Below are 19992 nucleotides of genomic sequence, written 5' to 3'. Positions count from 1 at the left end.
GGCATGGAGCAGGAAATGAGCTGTCCCTGAAGCAGAAAGGAGAACTCTGCTTTTCTCTCAAAGATGCCAGGCCCTCCTGGGATTCCCCCAGCACAAGCCCGGGTCTGTGATGGGCGGCACTTTGTCCTGACCGCTTCACCTGGCACCCCCAGGATTTCCTCCTGGAGCCCAGGTCTCTGGCTGTGGAACTTGGCAGACACACCTGACCTTAGTGCTTTTCACATCTCAGCATATGGTCCCACCTGCCCCGTTGCTCAAGCCAAAGCTTCAGGAATCTTCCTCGATTCTTTTCTCCCTCCTTTTTTCTTTTTTTTTCTTTTTGAGATGGAGTGCAGTAGCGCGATCTTGGCTCACTGCAAGCTCCACCTCCCGGGTTCACGCCATTCTCCTGCCTCAGTCTCCCAAGTAGCTGGGACTACAGGCACCTGCCACCATGCCCGGCTAATTTTTTTTGCATTTTTAGTAGAGACGGGGTTTCACCGTGTTAGCCAGGATGGTCTCGATCTCCTGACCTCATGATCTGCCTGCCTCGGCCTCCCAGAGTGTTGGGATTACAGGCGTAAGCCACCGTGCCTGGCCCTTTTTTTTTTTTTTGAGATGGAGTCTCTGTTGCCCAGGCTGGAGTGCAGTGACATGATCTTGGCTCACTGCAACCTCCACCTGCAGGGTTCAAGTGATTCTCCTGCCTCAGCCTCCCGAGTAGCTGGGATTACAGGCATGTGCCACCATGCCCGGCTAATTTCTGTATTTTTAGTAGAGACGGGGTTTCGCCATGTTGGCCAGGCTGGTCTCGAACTCCTGACCTCAGGTGATCCGCCCACCTTGGCCTCCCAAAGTGCTGGGATTATAGGCATGAGCCACCACACCTGGCCTCTTTTTCTCCTTCCTTCTAAAGCCAGTCTATCAGCAAGTCCTGGCATCTCTAGCTCCAATATATCCAAAATATGGAAAGCTGCTCACATTTTCTCCACCTTCACTGGTATCATCTCAGTCCACACACTCTCAATGGGCCAAGACCATCCCTAGGTGGGGTGAAAATTGGTTCTTGAGAGGTGAAAAGAGCCTTAGATATTACAATAGTCTGTGGCTTCAAAGGCCATAGCACAGAAACATATACAGCATTCCTGTGGTATTGAACCTTCTTGGAGAGGGAAGGGCAATGAGGAATAAATGTCTCTAAGCTCCTCGCAGGCAGCCAGGAGTCAGTGGCAATAAAAACGAGCTTGAGAAACCCTGCCCTAGTTCCAGGTACCACATCTTGCTTGGGGCGTTGCCTGGGGCTCTACCTGGATCCCTTCTTTGACCGCCTGACCCCAGTCTTGCTTGCATCCTCAGCACCAGAAGGAAATCCAAGTTCCTCACCATGGCCTTCAGGGTCCAGGCTTGGCTGATCAGGCCCCTGCCCACCTCGCCATCTCTCACTGCTTCAATGGTCATCCGTTCCTCTAAAGCAGGGAATTCTTCCTCCTTAAGCCCTTTGCAAGGCCTGTCCTTCCACCTGGAATGCCTGGTCCCCTAGGTCTTCCATGTCTGCCTCCTTTTTGTCATTCCAGACTCAGTTCCTATATCACCTCCTTCTCTGGCCATCTAATCCAGTGGTTCTCAAACCTTAGGAGTGCCAGAATCCCTGGGCTTGTTAAAACACATCACTAGGCCCCACCCTGAGTTTCTAGTTCAGTGAGTGGGAGTGGGGTCAAAGTTTTGCATTTCTAACAAATTCCCAGGTGATGCTGAGACCACTGGGCCAGAAACCCCACTTTGAGAATGGCATGTCTAATCTAAAGTAGCCACTTTCCCTGTTACTCTCTAGCTTGACACCCTGCTGGGCACCTTTCAGAGCCTCCATACCACCCAAAAGTGTCTCTGTTCTATTTGTTTCCTCGCTCGATGTCTAACTCCTCAACTACAGTGTATTTATCCACCGGAGCAGAGCCCCCATGGTGCGTGCTGCCAGCTGCATCCTCACCACCTAGCACAGGAGCAGGCACACAATGGGTGCCCAATAAATATTTGTTGAAAAAAAAAGAGGAGACAACAGGAGAAGGGGCATGAGTCTGTATGCGAATTATCCAAAGTGCAAACAAGTTAGTTATCCTTATTGGCCTGGGGGTAAACCCTGGTCAATGTCTCCCAAACTTGCTTTCTCATGAGAATCTTGTGGGATTCTTATTACAAACACAGATTTAGGGGTCTCATCCCAAATCTACTGGCTCAGACTCTTCAAGGGGGCAGGAGGGTGTTCAGGAAATGGGTACTTTAACTGATAGCCCAGGCAATTCTGATAAAGTGGTCCTGCAATAGCTCACCATTCCTTAAATTTCCCTGCTCAGAAGAATCACCTGGGGTGCTTATTAAAAACACAGATGGAGGCCAGGCGTGGTGGCTCACGCCTGTAATCCCAACACTTTGGGAGGCCGAGGCAGGCGGATCACAAGGTCAGGAGTTTGAGACTAGCTTGACCAACATCGTGAAACCCTGTAACTACTAAAAATATTTAAAAAATAATAATAATAATAATTAGCCGGGCGTAGTGGCAGGCACCTGTAATCCCAGCTACTCAGGAGGCTGAGGCAGAAGAATGGCTTGAACCCGGGAGGTGGAGGTTGCAGTGAGCCGAGATCGCGCCACTGCACTCCATCATGGACACCAAAAATGAAACTGTGTCTCAAAAAAAGAAAAAAAAAAAACACACACACAGATGGGGCTGGGCGCAGTGGCTCATGCATGGCCTAGCTCTCACTTTAGATGTCCCAGTGTTTAATGTTTGATCTTTCTTTTGAGTCCTTGGTCCAGCACCTTAGCATCTTCTTGTCAACTGAAGAATCATGAGGTTCATAAATTTGGGGAGGAAAGCTTATTTCTTATAAAGAGTTGCAGCTGGCCGGGCATGGTGGCTAATGCCTGTAAATCCCAGCACTTTGGGAGGCCGAGGCAGGTGAATCACAAGGTGAAGAGATCGAGACCATTCTGGCCAACATGGTGAAACCCCATCTCTACCAAAAATACAAAAATTAGCTGGGCATGGTGCTGCGCACCTGTAGTCCCAGCTACTCAGGAGGCTGAGGCAGGAGAACCTCTTGAACCCGGGAGGCGGAGGTTGCAGTGAGCCAAGATCGCGCCACTGCACTCCTGTCTGGTGACGGAGTGAGACTCTGTCTCTAAATAAATAAATAAATGATAAAGGGTTGCAGCCCGCAGGCTGGGATCCATCCCGCAGGCTAGGAAGTGACAGAAGTACCTCTGCACTTTGCAGCAGAAGCCGGAAGCAGGCACTTGAGGTAGGGAAGTTTGAGACTGGAATGTATGCTGAACAGGCTAAGTAGACACATTCAACAGATTATACGAGGAGCTATGAGTATTCATGAAGAGGGGCGTGCATGCATAGTAAGCAAACAGACATGTTACACCCCATGCTTGCTTTGGGGTGAGACAACATTTAAATGCATTCAAATTAGGCTTTATACATTAAAAGGTGACGCAGAGGGTGTGAAGGCACTCAGGGTGCCAAACCACTCCATGGCGGGTGGTCTCTTATGTGGAAGGAATGCTGGTCAGTTGTTGTGTCGAAACCACAAAAAAGGGAAGGGGATCTGGCTGAAAACAGTGGTGGAGCAAGTCTTTCGAAAGGGCTGGTGCGCTTGTTTCTGTTGAACCCTTAGGAAAGAAAGTCTAACATCACCCAGCGAGGGAGCAGGTATGGGAAGGCTGTCTGACCTCCATCCTGTCAGGGCTCCAAACTCAGTTTTTGTTTTATTTTTTTGAGACGCAGTTTCGCTCTTGTTGCCCAGGCTGGAGTGCAATGGATCGATCTTGGCTCACCCCAACCTCCACCTCCCGGGTTCAAGCGATTCTCCTGCCTCAGCCTCCCAAGTAGCTGGGATTACAGGTGCCCACCACCACGCCCGGCTAATTTATTTTATTTTTATTTTTATTTTTATTTTTAGTAGAGACAGGGTTTCTCCATGTTGGTCAGGCTGGTCTCAAACTCCCGACCTCAGGTGATCTGCCCGCCTTGGCCTCTCAAAGTGCTGGGATTACAGGCGTGAGCCACCGCACCTGGCCAAACTTAGTTTTTAAGGCTTCTTTAGGGTCCCTTTGGCCAAGAGGGAGTCTGTTCAACTGGATGGAGGGCTTAGGATTTTCCTTTTATTTCTCATTCTTTGACTCCACCTCTTCCGCCCACACCCAGGCAGTCACTGGGTTCTGTGGGTTCTCCCTTGGAATTCCTTCCAGCCACCATTCCTCTACTACAAGAACATCCCCTAGTGCCCCTTCCAGCCGGCACCCTCCACCCCTCTAGTGCACCAGTCAGTGCCCCACCCTTATCTTCAGAACACTTTCCTGGCATGCATAAGCCCTTGTTTATTTTATTTTATTTAACTTTATTTTATTTTATTTTTATTTTATGTTTGAGACGGAGTCTCACTCTTGTCGCCCAGCTGAAGTGCAGTGGCATGATCTCACCTCACTGCAACATCTGCCTCCTGGGTTCAAGGGATTCTGCTGCCTTAGCCTCTCTGGTAGCTGAAACTACAGGTGTGCACCACCATGCCAGGCTAATTTTTGTATTTTTAGTAGAGATGGAGTTTCACCCGGTTGACCAGGCTGGTCTCAAACTCTTGACCTCACGTGATCCACCAGCCTTGGCCTCCCAAAGTGCTGGGTTTATAGGCGTGAGTCACTGCGCCCGGCCCAGCCCTTGTTTAAAAGCAAGCAAACCACAAAGTATTTCCCTAGCTTCCTGTTACCTTCAGGATAAAATCTCAACCCCTCACCTGACTGACAGATTCTCCTCAACATGGCGCCACTCCTCATACCTTGTTTTCAGTGAACGTCACCACCTCGGTCTGCACTCACTTCCTGCTCAGCCCTAGAGAAGTCCAGTTCAGGAATTCTGCCCCTGCCTGGAATGGCCTCTAGAGCCTGCCCCTTTCACTCAAGCTCCCTCCACCCCTGCCAGGAGACCCTCCTTGTCCACTCCAGCTCTCAGGGAAGGCTTCTTCTGAGCCCCAACAGCACTGGGCTGAGGTGGTCACACAGCCGCATGGCAGAATGCAGCAGTCTTCATTGTGTGGTCTCTGGACCAGCAGCACTAATACCTGGGAACCTGCTAGAAACGCTCCTTCCTGGCTGGGCGCAGTGGCTCATGCCTGTAATGCCAGCACTTTGGGAGGCCGAGGTGGGCAGATCACCTGAGGTCAGGAGTTCGAGACCAGCCTGGCCAACATGGTGAAACCCCGTCTCTACTGAAAATACAAAAATTAGCCGGGCATGGTGGCAGGCACCTGTAATCCCAGCTACTTGGGAGGCTGAGGCAGGAGAATCGCTAGAACCCGGGAGGCGGAGGTTGCAGTGAGCTGAGATCGCACCATTACACTCCAGCCTGGGCGACACGAGTAAAACTCTGTCTCAAAAAAAGAAAAAGAAAAAGAAATGCCCCTTCGCAGGTCTCACCACAGACCTGCTGCATCAGACTCTCCAGAGGTGAAGCCCAGAAATCTGTGTCTTAATCTGCCTTGCAGGTGATCTTGGTGCCCACTCAAGTTTGAGAACCATCAGATAACAGCTAAGACTCCAGGCTGTTGAGTTTCCACTCTCCTTCATTCAGTGACAAAAGTGAGACAGGGTATGGACGGGACTTGGCCCCCACCAGGACTCTACTAGACCTTGCATACCCCATCTGGTGCCATCCCCGCTGACCAAGAGACCTTGAAGAAGCTAAGGTTAGCAGCATTCCACCGTCATCTTACTCAAGGAAGTTAACCCTATTGCCTGCATGTGCACAAGTCCAGAAGGACCCATCTTCACCCACTGGCTCATTATAATACTAAAATTCCCACCCAGGTGGGGCTTATCTGCCATTTTTTGGGTTTTGTTTTGTTTTATAAACTTTTATTTTACGTTCAAGGGCACAAGTGCAGGTTTGTTACATAGGTGAACTTGTGTCATGGGGGTGTGTTGTACAGATTATTTCATCACCCAGGTATTAAGCCTAGTACCCATTAGTTATCATTCCTGATCCTGTCCCTCCCAGCCTCCTCCTTCCAATAGGCCCCAGTATCTGTTGTTCTCCTCTATGTGTCCATGTGTTCTCATCAGTTAGCTCCCACTTATAAGTGAGAACATGCAGTGTGTGCTTTTCTGTTCCTGTGTTAGTTTACCAAGGATAATGACCTCCAGCTCCATCTATGTCCCTGCAAAGGACATGATCTCGTTCTTTTTTATGGCTGCATAGCTGCCATTTTTTGATCATGCAATACATGCCCTAACACGTTTTTCACTGTGCCTGTGCACTCCGTGCTCTACCCCACACATGTAACGACACTCCCATACCTCATGCTTGTTCATGTCACCCTTCTTTACTTTTTTTTTTTTTTTTTTGGAGACGGAGTCTTGATCTGTCACCCAGGCTGGAGTGCAGTGGTGCAATTTCAGCTCACTGCAACCTCCATCTCCTGGGATCAAGCAATTCTCCTGCCTCAGCCTCCGGAGTAGCTGGGACTACAGATGCATGCCGCCACACCCAGCTAATTTTTTACATTTTAGTAGAGATGAGGTTTCACCGTGTTGCCCAGGCTGGTCCCGAACTCCTGAGCTCAGGCAGTCCACCCACATCGGCCTCCCGAAGTGCTGGGATTACAGACGTGAGCCACCATGCCCGGCCCACCCTTCTTAAAACACCAAAAAGACCTGTCCTCGGGGGGCCAGCCGGAGACCTCTGCTCCATCGCTATCTCCCTTGTGTTCAAACATAAGCCCCTGACAAAGCCTTGTTTGGGAGATCTGTTTGGTCTTGTGTCAATTACCATTGCCTGGGAGCCTAAGCACTGTGGTCAGAAACCAAAGGCGCCGGGAATTCAGCTAGGAATCACTCAAGGTCACTCCCTGCCTGATTCTCACTCCCTGAGAAAAGCCCATCATCTCGAAACACTGCCCTTGACTTTTTCAGAAGAAGGAGCACAGGAAATGGAAGCACAGGAAATGGCCAATGACCAACAATTTTTGACCTACCTAAATGGTAATTTCCTCTGGTACAACCTAATATTAATAGCTCCATTATCTGGCAAAAGATTGTATGATAAAATCAGTTGTGTCTTAAGGATCTAAAAGGAAAAAGCTGCTCAGTCCCTGGTTGACGATATCCAAGGAGGGTGGACCAGGGACCAGTCCAGAATGGTAATCAGCTGTACTGCTACATCAGCTGTACTGGCATGAACACTGCTGAGCAGAAAGAGATGTTACTGGGGTTAAGCTTCACCCTAGGAGGCTGGGATCATTCTCCCTCAAGAACCCAGGGGCCTGTGCATGGATGTTCATCAGGGAGGCAACTCCCAGACTCTGGATGGTTGAACTATGCTGGGCTAAGTTACAACAGCGCCACCAAGTGGCAACTGGAAAAGCAAGACAGTTGAACTGATGGGACTCCACTCTTCCTATTGAAGAACTTTGAGGATGAGTAAACCCCATGTTCTAGCATAATTCAGAGGGAGGGAAGAGCCTCGAGGAGAAACAATGGACTTTCTACCTCTAAGGTAGATTACATCATGCTCCAAGCCTCAGTTTCCTCATCTGTAGAGTGGAGATAATGCCTGGGCAGAGGGACAATCTTTGGGAATATTCACATATGCATTCTCCCTATATTCTTCCGTCGCTCTATGCCCAGCAGGTGGCCACTGCAGGCCCTTCTGTGTTTTTCGCCTCTGGATTTTTCCAAGTAGAAGACAGAAAGAGTTGGAGATCAATGCGTCTTCCCACCTTTTGTAAAAACTTACATCCTTTGAAGAGAAAATGCTGGTTGTCCAATGAGGCCAAGGGATAGATGCCTCAAGGCCAGTGCGCCTGAGAGTGGAGAGAAAGGGCCCCGAACAGTGGGGAACCTCTAGGAGTCCCTCTCTACTTCCAGACCGTGTCCTCCGGTTCAGAGGGGAATAAGCAGGGAGGGTGCTCGAGGAAGCGGTCATGGGCTCCCAAAGCCTCGCCAAAGATTTCCTCCTGCCTACGGTTGTGGAGAAGCAGCATAGTCCCTCAGCCTGAGGGGCAGTGTGGTCACTGGCATCACAGGGAAGGTGCTGGGGTTGGGGAGGGAATGGATGATGGTCTCAATGCACCAGGCTCTGGAGAGAGAAGTCCCAAGGATGGCTGCCCTGGGTGATATGGTTTGGCTGTGTCCCCACCCAAATCTCATCTTGAATTCCCACGTGTTACGGGAGGGACCTGGTGGGGGGTGAGTGAATCATGGGGGCTGGTCTTTCTCGTGCTGTTCTGGTGATAGTGAGTGGGTCTCACGAGATCTGATGGTTTTAAAAACGGGAGTTTCCCTGCACAAGCTCTCTTCTCTTTACCTGCTGCTATCCACATAAGATGTGACTTGCTCCTCCTTGCCTTCCACCATGATTGTGAGGCTTCCCCAGCCACGTGGAACTGTGAGTTCTTCATTAAGCCTCTTTTCTTTGTAAAATGCCCAGTCTTGGGTATATCTTTATCAGCAGTGTGAAAACGGACTAATACACTTGGCATACCCACCAACCTGGCAGAGTAAGGACTCAGGATCAGAACCGAATAGGTTTAAAAAAAAATGCAATGATCTATTGCACACACAGAGCATTTGGCATAGTGTCTGGCACCCATATGCAAAATGAACAATAAATGCTCTTTATCCTTGTTGGTGACGCCAAGAACGGGTGACTCACTGAAACCGCACACAGGAGCCCTGCTCAGTCAGGAGCGATGGACTCACTGTCAGCCCTTGCAGAGTAGGAGGGCCTGTTCCTTCTCAATAGATGGTTTCTGAGTTAGTACAGGGCCCTGCACTATAGACACACACACATTTATGAAGGAGAATCATGTTTTTAATTGTGAACAGGAAGCTGCTTTTTTGAGTGTGTTCTTGGAAGGCACTTTTTTTTTTTTTTTGAGGCATAGTCTCACTCTGTCACCCAGGCGGGAGTGCAGTGGTGAGATCTCGGCTCACTGCAACCTCCACCTCCTGAGTTCAAGCGATTCTCCTGCCTCAGCCTCCTGGGTAGCTGGGACTACAGGCACATGCCACCATGCCTGGCTAATTTTTGTATTTTTAGTAGAGACGGGGTTTCACCACGTTGGCCAGGGTGGTCTGGATCTCCTGACCTCGTGATCCACCCACCTCGGCCTCCCAAAGTGCTCAGATTACGGGCACCTCTTTTATGCTCAATTTGCATGCCAACGAGAGGCAATTCCTCAAGGGCAAAATAATAATTGACTAAAGCTGGGGAACAAGCAACAAAAGACATTTGAACTGCTGCTACTCTTCAGTCCAGCTGTGACACAGGCCTCGAGCAATTCCCAGGCCTCAGGAGAACCCAGGACCTCACCAAGAGGGAAAGAGAAGAGCTGGATCCTGGGCCTCAGCCAGAGTGGCTTCCCTTGTGTGGGATTCCAGAAAAGACAAATCCATTCACTAATTTCATAGTCACCCAGAGCCAAGTCAGAGGTCTCATTAGAACCAAAGACTGAAACCTTTGTCCTGTGACCCTAATGAAAAGTTCATGGAAATGCAACAGACACGGGGGTCTGGGGAAGTAGAGGAAGCACCATCTTCAGCAGAGGATAGAGATCAAAGGTGCTGTTTGAGGCATCATTCTGATTCCCTCAGCAAAAAACACTCTGCCCCATCTGATTGCCGTTTCCCTAAAGAAATCCAAAACTCCTGCCAAGATGCCCCAAGTACTTCCTCTGGAAAGCCACATAGCCCAAGCCACCCACTTCCGTGGCCCAGGCATGAAAATTCCTGCCACCAGGGGTTGCTCTGACTTACCCAAAGCAAAAAAAAAAAGTCACTTTGAGTCTCAAGGCTTTGCAAAGGTATGAAGTAGCATGTGAGCCAAAGTTGCATTGTCTATGATGGGGGCCTATCCTTCAATTTTGCATTTTTGTTCCATAGAGTTCCTGTTCATTTGTTTCCCTTAAGGCCTGTCATGATACACTCCTGGGAGCTGGGCTCCAATTGTTCAGGGTTTTTCTGACCAAATCCACGGCCTGTTTGTGAGTTGAACCCACAAGCGGTTATTAAGTGCCCCCAGCGTGCCTGGCCTGTGTCCATGCTGGACACCAGGTGCTCGAGTCTGCTGGACTACTGCTTGCATCCCCTAAAACTATGTGTGGGGCCAACATGGGAGGGGCCCAGGAGAGAACCCTGGCAGGGAGCCCTAGGGCCTGGCTGTGGCTCATAACAAGAGCCAGTGACCAGCCAGGCGTGGTGGCTCACACCTATAACCCAGAACTTTGGGAAGCTGAGGCGAGTGGATCACCTGAGGTCAGGAGTTAGACACCAGCCTGGCCAATATGGTGAAATCCCGTCTCTACTAAAAATACAAAAAATGGCTGGGCATGGTGGCGGGAGCCTGTAATCCCAGCTATTTGGAAGGCTGAAGCAGGAGAATCGCTTGAACCCAGGAGGCAGAGGTTGCAGTGAGCCGAGACCATGCCACTGCACTCCAACCTGGACGAGACTCCATCTCAAAAAAAAGGAAGTGACTGATGGGCCACCCCCGCACTGGCCACATCCCACTGCCACAGTTGGTTTCTGGGATTCATCCACCAGCCTCCCTGGGACAAAGGGCTTGGGTGGCTTTGGTAATTGTGTTCTCAGTCCTCTGTTTCATGGTCCAGTGCCCGCAATGGCCACCACACTGAGATACAGACTCCACTTAGCCACGGATTAGACACTGATAAACCCCTGGGAACCCTTGATGTTTTCCATTTTAAGTTCTGACAATGAAGATACTCTGGAGTGTGGCTGGAATGGAAGTCTATAATTACTAATTTCATCTTTGGGCAGGCAATCAGTATGAATTTTTCAATCATGCAGGCTTAGCCAGTCACAGAGAGGTCTGTGAACCACTGCTTGGAACATCTCACCACTGAGGATGATATCATGTGTCTAAGGGTCCAGTTTCCAAAGCAAATGGGGCAAAGCTAATGCTGGAGCAGGCAATGAGCGGGGCAGTCCTTGGGCTGCATCAGTCCTCCAGAGCTGGCCTCCTACCTGGACGCGTCTCTCTGGTCAGGGCTTCCGGGCGTGTCCTGCTGCTTCCTTTTTATATTCTGACTGTTCCCGGGTGGCTGCGCGGACCTTGGAGTCTGAGCTGATAAAGTCCTCTGGGCCAGGAGAAAGAGAAATTGGAAAGGAAATCAGATAGGAGTCTCTGAAGACACAAAAACATTTATCAACTGGGCACCCACCACAGCATTCAAGGTAAGGTTGTTTACTTGCTCTGCCGTCCAACGAAACACCTACTATGTGCAGCACTGAGCTAGGCCTTGAGGATATATGGGAGCAAAGCAAAAGTGGCTGCTGCTGTCATCCAGTGGGGAAGAAACAAAGTCAAACAAGCAGTTCCAAAGGAATGCTTTAGTAGAAAAACCAAAACTGGGGACACCTACCACACTTTGGGGTCACTTGTTCCCTAGGAGAAGTGGAGCATTTAAACTAAGACTTGAAAGTGTCCAATTTGTTTGTGGCACTTCTGACATGAAAACACATTTTCCTCCCTCCACCACCGATGGCTTCACATACCAGAATTCAGCTGGAAACCTAGGGAAAAAAACTAACTGGAAGAAGAAAACCATGAACCCTTAGAAATCCGGACCCAACCACTTGGGATCCTAACCACTCGGAGAGTTGGTCACCTTTTCTTTCACTCCAGGATAAGCTTGTCCATCAGTTAGTTGATTTGTTGTTGTTGTTTTTATAAACCATATTCCTACAGACTAGTTGATTTTTAAAACCAGGATGCAAAAATATAAGGCTCAGTCAAAACTTTAAATCACAGGACAGAGATGAGATTTAAAATTATAAAAAAAAAAAACCTCATTTAAATGATGCTATTTTAGTATAATATAAAAATCAGAAGAAGGGAAAGGGCTTTTGTAAGCCCCAAGCTGTATTTCCCAAAGCAGTGGTTGTCTTTCATTTTGTTTCCCCAGCGGTGACCCTGTGCCCCCACGCCGAACAACATGCACCCCTTGTTCTGGGATGGGGTCTGCCTTCTTTCAAGAACAGTTCCACCCATACCCTCCATGCCTGAGGTTCTCATGGAAAATGTCAGTCATAGTGCCCCATGTCCCTGCCCACTGGAGTGTACATGAGACTCAGGTCAAGCCGGGACCTTCTACAGGATTCCCTGAAGAACCAGGGCAGTTCTGGTGGGGGGTTCTGTAGAAGGTGAGTTGGGGAGTCACTTGCAGCCTTGTTTCCAGCTGTGGTGGAAGAAGCCGCCCCAGAAAGAGATGGCAGAGCTGACAGGCAGAGAAAAGCCGAGATGCCAGGCAGAGGGAGCAGCCCTGCTGGGGCCAAGGCCTCATTCTGCCCTAGCCATCCGGGAGCTCTATGATGAGGCCGCATGCATTGCCCTTTTCACCTTAGCAGGTGGGGACAAGCTGAATTTCTGTCACTAGCAACTGAGAGTGCATTCCCCGGTCCACCTCTCATCCAGATGAGCTGCACCAGATCAGCTTGGAGGAAAACAAAGTACTCCCTGGTCAAACACCTTTGACAAGTGCTACATAATATAGGCCTCCTTTAGAAATTCACAATGCACATTAGCATAGTAAAGATTCTGAGTTCTACAGCAGAGTAACTTACTGAATTTTAACTCAGTTTGCCAGAATTTCTTGACCAAAGGACTCTGTTTATGTACCACAGTTTAACATCTTATAGAACTCGCGTTACATGGAACACACATTTGAAGATAGCACAAGACCTCATTTCTTTCTACCTTGCTTAAATCTAGCAGATGGTGCAAATCTGTACGACAGACATTCCCTAGCCCATGGGCACCTTTGTGAAAATCAGAAGGTGGCATTCTTCTGGGCCAAATGCATGGCCTGGGAGCAGACAATGCCATTGTGTGAATTAGAAACTGCCTCGCCAGCCGGGTGTGGTGGCTCATGCCTGCAATCCCAGCACTTTGGGAAGCCGAGGTGGGAAGACTGCTTGAGCCTGGGAGTTCAAGACCAGCCTCGGCAACATGGTGAAACCCATCTCTACAAAAACAGAAACAGAAACAAATAGGGGAAAGGAAAAGAAAGGAAGAGGGAGAGAGGGAGGGAGAGAGGGTAGGAGGGAAGGAAGGGAGGGAGGGAGGGAGGGAGGGAGGAAGGAAAGGGAGGAGAAAAAAAATAAGGGTCCATTCCTCCTCTCACGTTGCTCACAGTCTAGGGAGACAGACCCCAGTCCCATGGCTGCGGGGGTGTGAACACAGAGGGCACCCAAGGAGGATAGTAGGTGTGGCTCCTGCCTGGAGGTGAAGCAGACAGCCCCCAAGGTCCCCCAGGAAGGGAGGGTCCCCACTCATCAAACTCTACCAACCTCTAGCCTATGGATTTTGTAAATTAATCTTGGCATTTCTGCAGGACATGTGAAAGCAAATCATCTGCCTAGTCTGCACCTGGGAACTTCTCGAGACCGTCAGACTTGTTGGATGGGCTGTAGTCCTTGACCTTCAGACACCAGCCCGAAGAGCAAGCTAGCTTTGGCTAGGGTTCCCCTACCTGGTGCATTTCCCTGAGTGGTTGGCTATGTGTGTTCATCCCATTGTGTCCAAAGGTAAAACATAAAAGATGCTTCATCTCTCAGGCACCCATACATTCTAGTGCTAACATGAACACTACAATGCAAAAATTTTCCTTCATTTTAGCTAAAGGATAGAATGTGGGGGAAAATAAAACAACAGCAATAAATGCTCCTGTTATTGAGCACTTACTAATGCCAGGCACTGGGCCAGTATCTTTCCATGAACTATGTCATTGAATTTGCACAACTGTCTTAAGAGAAAGATGGATATTTGTGTCCCTGTTTTAGAGCTGAGGCTCTGAGAGGTTTAGTAACTGGGCCAAGACCACACAGCAGGGGAATCTAGACATAACCGATTATCTCTGATCCCAGAGCCAGGACAGGGCGTCTCTGTTTGATCCCTTCCATGGGGCAGTATTGAAGGAGGCAGAAAGAGCTGGGGACGATTCCTCACACAAGAGGGGGCTGCTGACCCGGGGTTGGCTTGACCTCCATGCTGGCTGAGCCATTCCCTTAATGAGTGCCCCTGCCCTGCCTTAAGGGGCCTCAGCCTCTTGATCTGTGCATCCAGGAAGACAATCATCCCCATAGCACAGTATCAAGACCATGGAAACTTTAAATCACCTTAAGTTCACACTCTATAATCCTCATTTTCACAGAAAGATTCTTTTTTTTTCTTTTCTTTTTGAGATGGAGTCTCGCTCTGTTGTCCAGGCTGGAGTTTAGTGGCACCATCTCGGCTCACTGCAACCTGCACCTCCCGGATTCAAGTGATTCTCCTGCCTCAGCCTCCCAAGTAGCTGGGACTACAGGTGCCCACCACCACACCCGGCTAATTTTTGTATTTTTAGTAGAGACGGAGTTTCACCATATTGGCCAGGCTGGTCTCAAACTCCTGACCTTGTGATCCGCCCGCCTCAGCCTCCCAAAGTGCTGGAATTACAGGTGCGACCACACTCGGCCAAGATTCTTTATCTATAAATTATAAATCTTTGGATGTATGATTCTCACATTTTACTATAATAACTCAAGATTAACAATACAGCGTGAGTGGCATTTTTATATCAGGGTCCTGCATTTTTTGAAATTTTAACCCAATTCCTGCTTGTCTGACTACCATGGAAACCTCAGCTCCTACATGAAGCCAAGCCCCCCTTTCAATCACCAGATGACCCGCAGTAAAATATTTTGCAAATAATTTAACAGATAAATCTCATGCCCAGTATTCCATGAGCAAGATTTCTTTAAGGTAATTCTGGAAAGAAGACAAATAATAGCCCAGACAGATGCAAACAACAGATGGAATAAGGAGACAGATCTTTGCTCCAAGTCCAGGAGAAGAAAGGGACCACGGGCTACATTTCCTCAGGCAGACAGACTATAACAAGGGCTTGGATTTGTCTTTGAAGAAAAAACCAAAAGGCAGGCGTCTCTCCCTTTTCAGCTCCACTTCTCTTTCTTTTTTTTATTTTTTAAATTATTACTTATTTTTAATATTATTTTTTGAGACGGAGTCTCACTCTGTCACCCAGGCTGGAGTGCAGTGGCGAGACCTCCGCTCACTGCAAGCTCCACCTCCTGGGTTCAAATAATTCTCCTGCCTCAGCTTCCCGAGTAGCGGGGACTACAGGTGCCCGCCACCACACCCGGCTAATTTTTTGTATTTTTAGTAGAGACGGGTTTCACCTTGTTAGCCAGGATGGTCTCAATCTCCTGACCTCGTGATCCGCCCGCCTTGGCCTCCCAAAGTGCTGGGATTGCAGGTGTGAGCCACCGTGCCCGGCCCTATTATTATCATTTTTGAGACAGAGTTTTGCTCTTGTTGCCCAGGCTGGAGTGCAATGGTGCAATCTCGGCTCACTGCAACCTCCACCTCCCGGGTTCAAGCAATTCTCCTGCCTCAGCCTCCTGAATAGCTGGGACTACAGGCATGCGCCACCACACCCAGCTAATTTTGTATTTTTTTTAGTAGAGATGGGGGTCTCACCATGTTGGCCAGGCTGGTCTCGATCTCCTAACCTCATGATCCACGCACTGCAGCCTCCCAAAGTGCCGGGATTACAGGTGTGAGCCACGGCACCTGGCCCACTTCTTTTTCTAATAGAGAGCTAATCTGCAAGAATGATACTAGTTCTCCCCAACAGAAATATATCTGGATGGAGTTAAAAGCAACAAAACTATCTGTGTCAATGGCACATTGCACTTTTCAAAGCTCTTTGACATCCATCTGATTGTTATAAAATCCCTGTGAGCTATACCGGGCAGGTAAAATCATGTTTTCCATTTTCCAGATAAGAAACAGAGAGGCTTGCCTTCTGCCCTCTGCAAGTCTCCCACCTTGAAGTCCAGTACTCTTTCCACAAGAATACTGACACCCAGTATTTACATAGCACTCTTTCTGCTACAACAGCAGCAACCTAATTATTACGAACACTTTCTATGTGCCAAGTACCGCTCTTTTAAGTGCTTTACATATTTAAACTCATTCAATCCTTAGAGCCCGATGTTATAGCTAAGAATACTGGGCACAGAGAGGTTAAGCCACTTGCCCAAGGTCACACAGCTTGGAAATGGTGGAGCCAGGATTTGGACCAGGATGGTTTGGCTCTAGAGTCTGTGCTCTTGTCCCTGCCTTATGCTGCTTCGCCATACAGTGGAATTCGTTGCTTTATGGTCTCTGCCATTTTGCTGCCACACTCCAAGGAACTGGACACTTGAGAATAATGTGGTATAGGAGCCTAGATTTGATGCCCAGAATAACACCTGGCACAGAAGAGGCAGTCCATAAATATTTGTTGAATGTATGAAAAATAGATTATTCTTATTTAGTCTGGTGGCCATGTCTGCAAATCGAAGGAGGTACCCTCAGCCCTGGGAGCTCTTGTTTTTGCCACATTTCCTAGTGTTTTTGAATCCCCCTTCCTGTTCCCCGTCTTAGAGATAGTCTTAAGCTCTATTGCTTACTGGATTCCAAAGGACCTGTGTGTCAGCAGGCGTCACTGCAAAACAGCATGCATTTCTAAAGTTACCCTTTACACTTCCAAATCGCAGGCTGGAAAAACAATTGGCAAGCCTTACAGGACATGTGGACTCGCCCAGTTGCTTCTTCAAATCCTTCCTTTGCTGCCATTGCTTGAGTAAACAAACAGTCTTTCGTTGGCTCTGGAACACTCCAGAGCCTGGAGTCTATTTTAAAGCAATCTTTAAACAGTTACAACAATTTTCCAGTCCTAAAAAATATACTTTGTAAAGAGCTAAAGCATTTCGCCATCAAAAAAAAAAAAATTCCACTTACCTCTTAAATGCTCCATCACTCTAGACCACTGCTTACTGGTCATGCCAATAGAGTTAATTAAACTATGCTTAATTAACGTGGTTAGATCATGACCAGAGTGTCTGCCCAAGTCGCCCCCTCTTTGAACAAGCTCCTTGGGAGCAGCCTGACTGCAGGTGAATGCTGGGAAGTAGACCAAAGGTCATCCCCATGGCATTAGGAATCGGATTTCAGAAACAACTGCCAGGCTGGCCAAATATGGAGGATGAACACATGCTCTGTGCTAGAGCCAGCCGGCTGCCCATCTTCCCTGTCAAGGGAAGGCAAATGCTCACACCAGTTCTGCTAGACCACCCCAAATGTTTCTTCCCCTCCAAGGGGGGTACAAAAGATTGACGAATACAGGTTGCAGAGGACACTTCAGCCTAACCTAACAGGCACTCTGTCAGGCCAACAAGCGAAAGGCTGCCAGGGTGGGATTTCAGCTTTCCGCAAACGGAATGTTTTCTGATGTGATACAGCACGATAGAGCAGAAGAAATGAATAAGCTTCGAAGTCCGAGAGAGCTGGGTTTGAGTCCTCACTCTTCCTTTAAAAGATGGAAAATAACAGAATAGAGTTTGATGTGTGTTTTGATGATTATGCCTCATGAATATTAACGGCTGAGTCTAGGTTCTGGTTAGACACTGATGACTAAAACAGGCATGGTGTAAAATGTTAACTTTAGGAGAAGCTGGGGAAGCATCTATATGGGAGTTCTGCCGTACAATCTTTGCAACTTTTCTGTAAATCTGAAAATATTCTAAAGTAAAATTTGGCCAGGCATGGTGGCTCATGCCTGTAATCCCAGCACTTTGGGAGGCCGAGGCGGGCAGATCACTTGAGGTCAGGAGTTCGAACCTAGCCTGGCCAACATGGCGAAACCTCATCTCTACTAAAAGTACAAAAATTAGCCAGGCGTGGTGGTGGGCACCTGTAGTCCCAGCTACTCAGGAGGCTGAAACACAAGAATCACTTGAACCTGGCAGGTGGAGGTTGCAGTAAGCCAAGATTGTGCACTGCACTTCAGTCTGGGCAACAGACTGAGACTCTGTCAAAGAGAAGAAAGAAGGAAAGAAAGAAGGAAGGAAGGAAGGAAGGAAGGAAGGAGGGAAGGAAGGAGGGAGGGAGGGGGGAGGGAGGGGGGAGGGACGGGGGGAGGGAAAGAAGGAAGGAAGGAAGGAAGGAAAGAGAGAGAGAGAGAGAGAGAAAGATTAATTATAAAAAGAGAGACATGGTTCCTGCTCCCCTCATGGAATTTTGAATTTAGTGAATGAATGAGTGATATTTAGTAAACGATATCTGCCTTCCCTTCCTCAGAAGCATTTGGGTCACAAGCGGTGGCCATTACCCTAAAAGGACTCAGGAACCTCAAAGATTTAAGAGGTGACATGTTCCGATGTCTTTAGTCTGTAGGGGGCAGACTAAAGGCTTCAAAAATATACCCAATATTGATGACCTGTATGTATTTAATATTTAAAAACAATATGATTTAAAGAGAACTGGACGAGGTCAGAAAACCTAAATCCATGTGCCCTTGGTCAGATCAGTTCCTCTCTCCAAGCCTCTCTCTCTCCGTCAATAAACTGGGGACCACAATCTCTGCCCTTCCCTACCTCAGTGGGTGACAGGAATGCCTTGTAAACAACAACTGTACAAATAAAAGGGAGAGTCTCTTCATTCAAAGAGCTGGGTATGTCAGGATGGCCTACACCATGCTGTGATGTTTACTTGATTATACTTAAAGTGCAGATATAAACTTTATTTCTTTTGCCCCTCTAGAATCCCTGTATCCACTCATTTTCATGCTACAGCAGCATGGTTTAAGAATGAGCAGGCAGGAAGCTGTGTACAATTGTCCTGAAACCCAAGCTTTACTGCTTATTTAGCTGTAAGTCTCTGGGTTCTACACCTCCAGTACGGTATCTATAGAATGGGGGTCATAACTGCTGGGTTGTTCTGAAGGTTAAATAAAGGACAAGGCTAGACCACGTAGACATTGTACATGCTGGTTGTTATTGTATAAAGAAGAAACAGACTCAAAACTCATTAATGAAGAGCCCCAGTGGCTATCTCAGCTTAGAGCAAAAGCAGTTAATCAGAAGTTCAGGCTGGATGCAGTGGCTCAAGCATGTAATTCCAGCACTTTGTGAGGCTGAGGCGGGTGGATCACTTGAGGTCAGGAGTTCAAGACCAGACTGGTCAACATGGTGAAACCCCATCTCTACTAAAAATACAAAAATTAGCTGGGCCTGGTGGCAGGGACCTGTAATCCCAGCTACTTGGGAGGCTGAGGCAGGAGAATCGCTTGAACCCGGGAGGCAGAGGTTGCAGTGAGCTGAGACTGTGCCACTGAATTCCAGCCTGGGCGACAGAGTAAGACTCTGTCTCAAAAAGAAGGAACAAAGGCCGGGCGCAGTGGCTCACGCCTGTAATCCCAGCACTTTGGGAGGCCGAGACAGGCAGATCACGAGGTGAGGAGATTGAGACCATCCTGGCTAACACAGTGAAACTCCGTCTCTACTAAAAATACAAAAAATTAGCTGGGCATGGTGGCGGGTGCCTGTAGTCCCAGCTACTCCGGAGGCTGAGGCAGGAGAATGGTGTGAACCCGGAAGGCGGAGCTTGCAGTGAGCCGAGATCGCGCCACTGCACTCCAGCCTGGGCGACAGAGCCAGACTCCGTCTCAAAAAAAAAAAAAAAAAAAAAAATTAAAAAAAAGAACAGCTCCTCCCAAAGTTAACATTTGACACATTTATTCAGAACATGCATCTGGCCAAAACCTGGAGCCGTGCCGTTCACACACTTGAGTAATCGTGCCAGTGAAAACTTGCACCGACCCTCCGGGCTGGGGGAACCCCACAGCAGGGGCTGTGGGAGCAGACAGGTGACAGTAAAGAAACTCTGCTGTCAAGGCCGGGTGCTATGGCTCACACCTGTAATCCTAGCACTTTGGGAGGCCAAGGTGGGTGGGTTGCCTGAGCTCAGGAGTTCGAGACTGGCCTGGGCAACACGGTGAAACCCTGTCTCCACTAAAATACAAAAAATTAGCCAGGCGTGGCGGTGTGCACCTGTAATCCCAGCTACGCAGGAGGCTGAAACAGGAGAACTCCTTGACCCCAGGAGGC

The 19992-nt window shown here is 48.6% G+C and overlaps 1 protein-coding gene across 9 annotated transcripts in view; it reads right to left on the bottom strand.

The window, feature by feature from the left end:
- TACC2 (transforming acidic coiled-coil containing protein 2) overlaps positions 1 to 19992 on the bottom strand; it is a 229954-nt gene that overhangs the window by 190820 nt on the left and 19142 nt on the right. For all 9 annotated transcript variants that reach the window (XM_054522968.2, XM_054522970.2, XM_054522977.2 and 6 more), the window contains exon 2: positions 11023 to 11135. In XM_054522968.2, the coding sequence (XP_054378943.2) occupies positions 11023 to 11135 (113 nt within the window). The remainder of the gene's footprint in view (positions 1 to 11022; positions 11136 to 19992) is intronic.

Source organism: Pongo abelii, chromosome 8 (genome assembly GCF_028885655.2).
Source record: "Pongo abelii isolate AG06213 chromosome 8, NHGRI_mPonAbe1-v2.0_pri, whole genome shotgun sequence".
NCBI classification, from domain to species: Eukaryota; Metazoa; Chordata; class Mammalia; order Primates; family Hominidae; genus Pongo; species Pongo abelii.
This window is presented reverse-complemented; position numbering and strand designations above follow the sequence as displayed.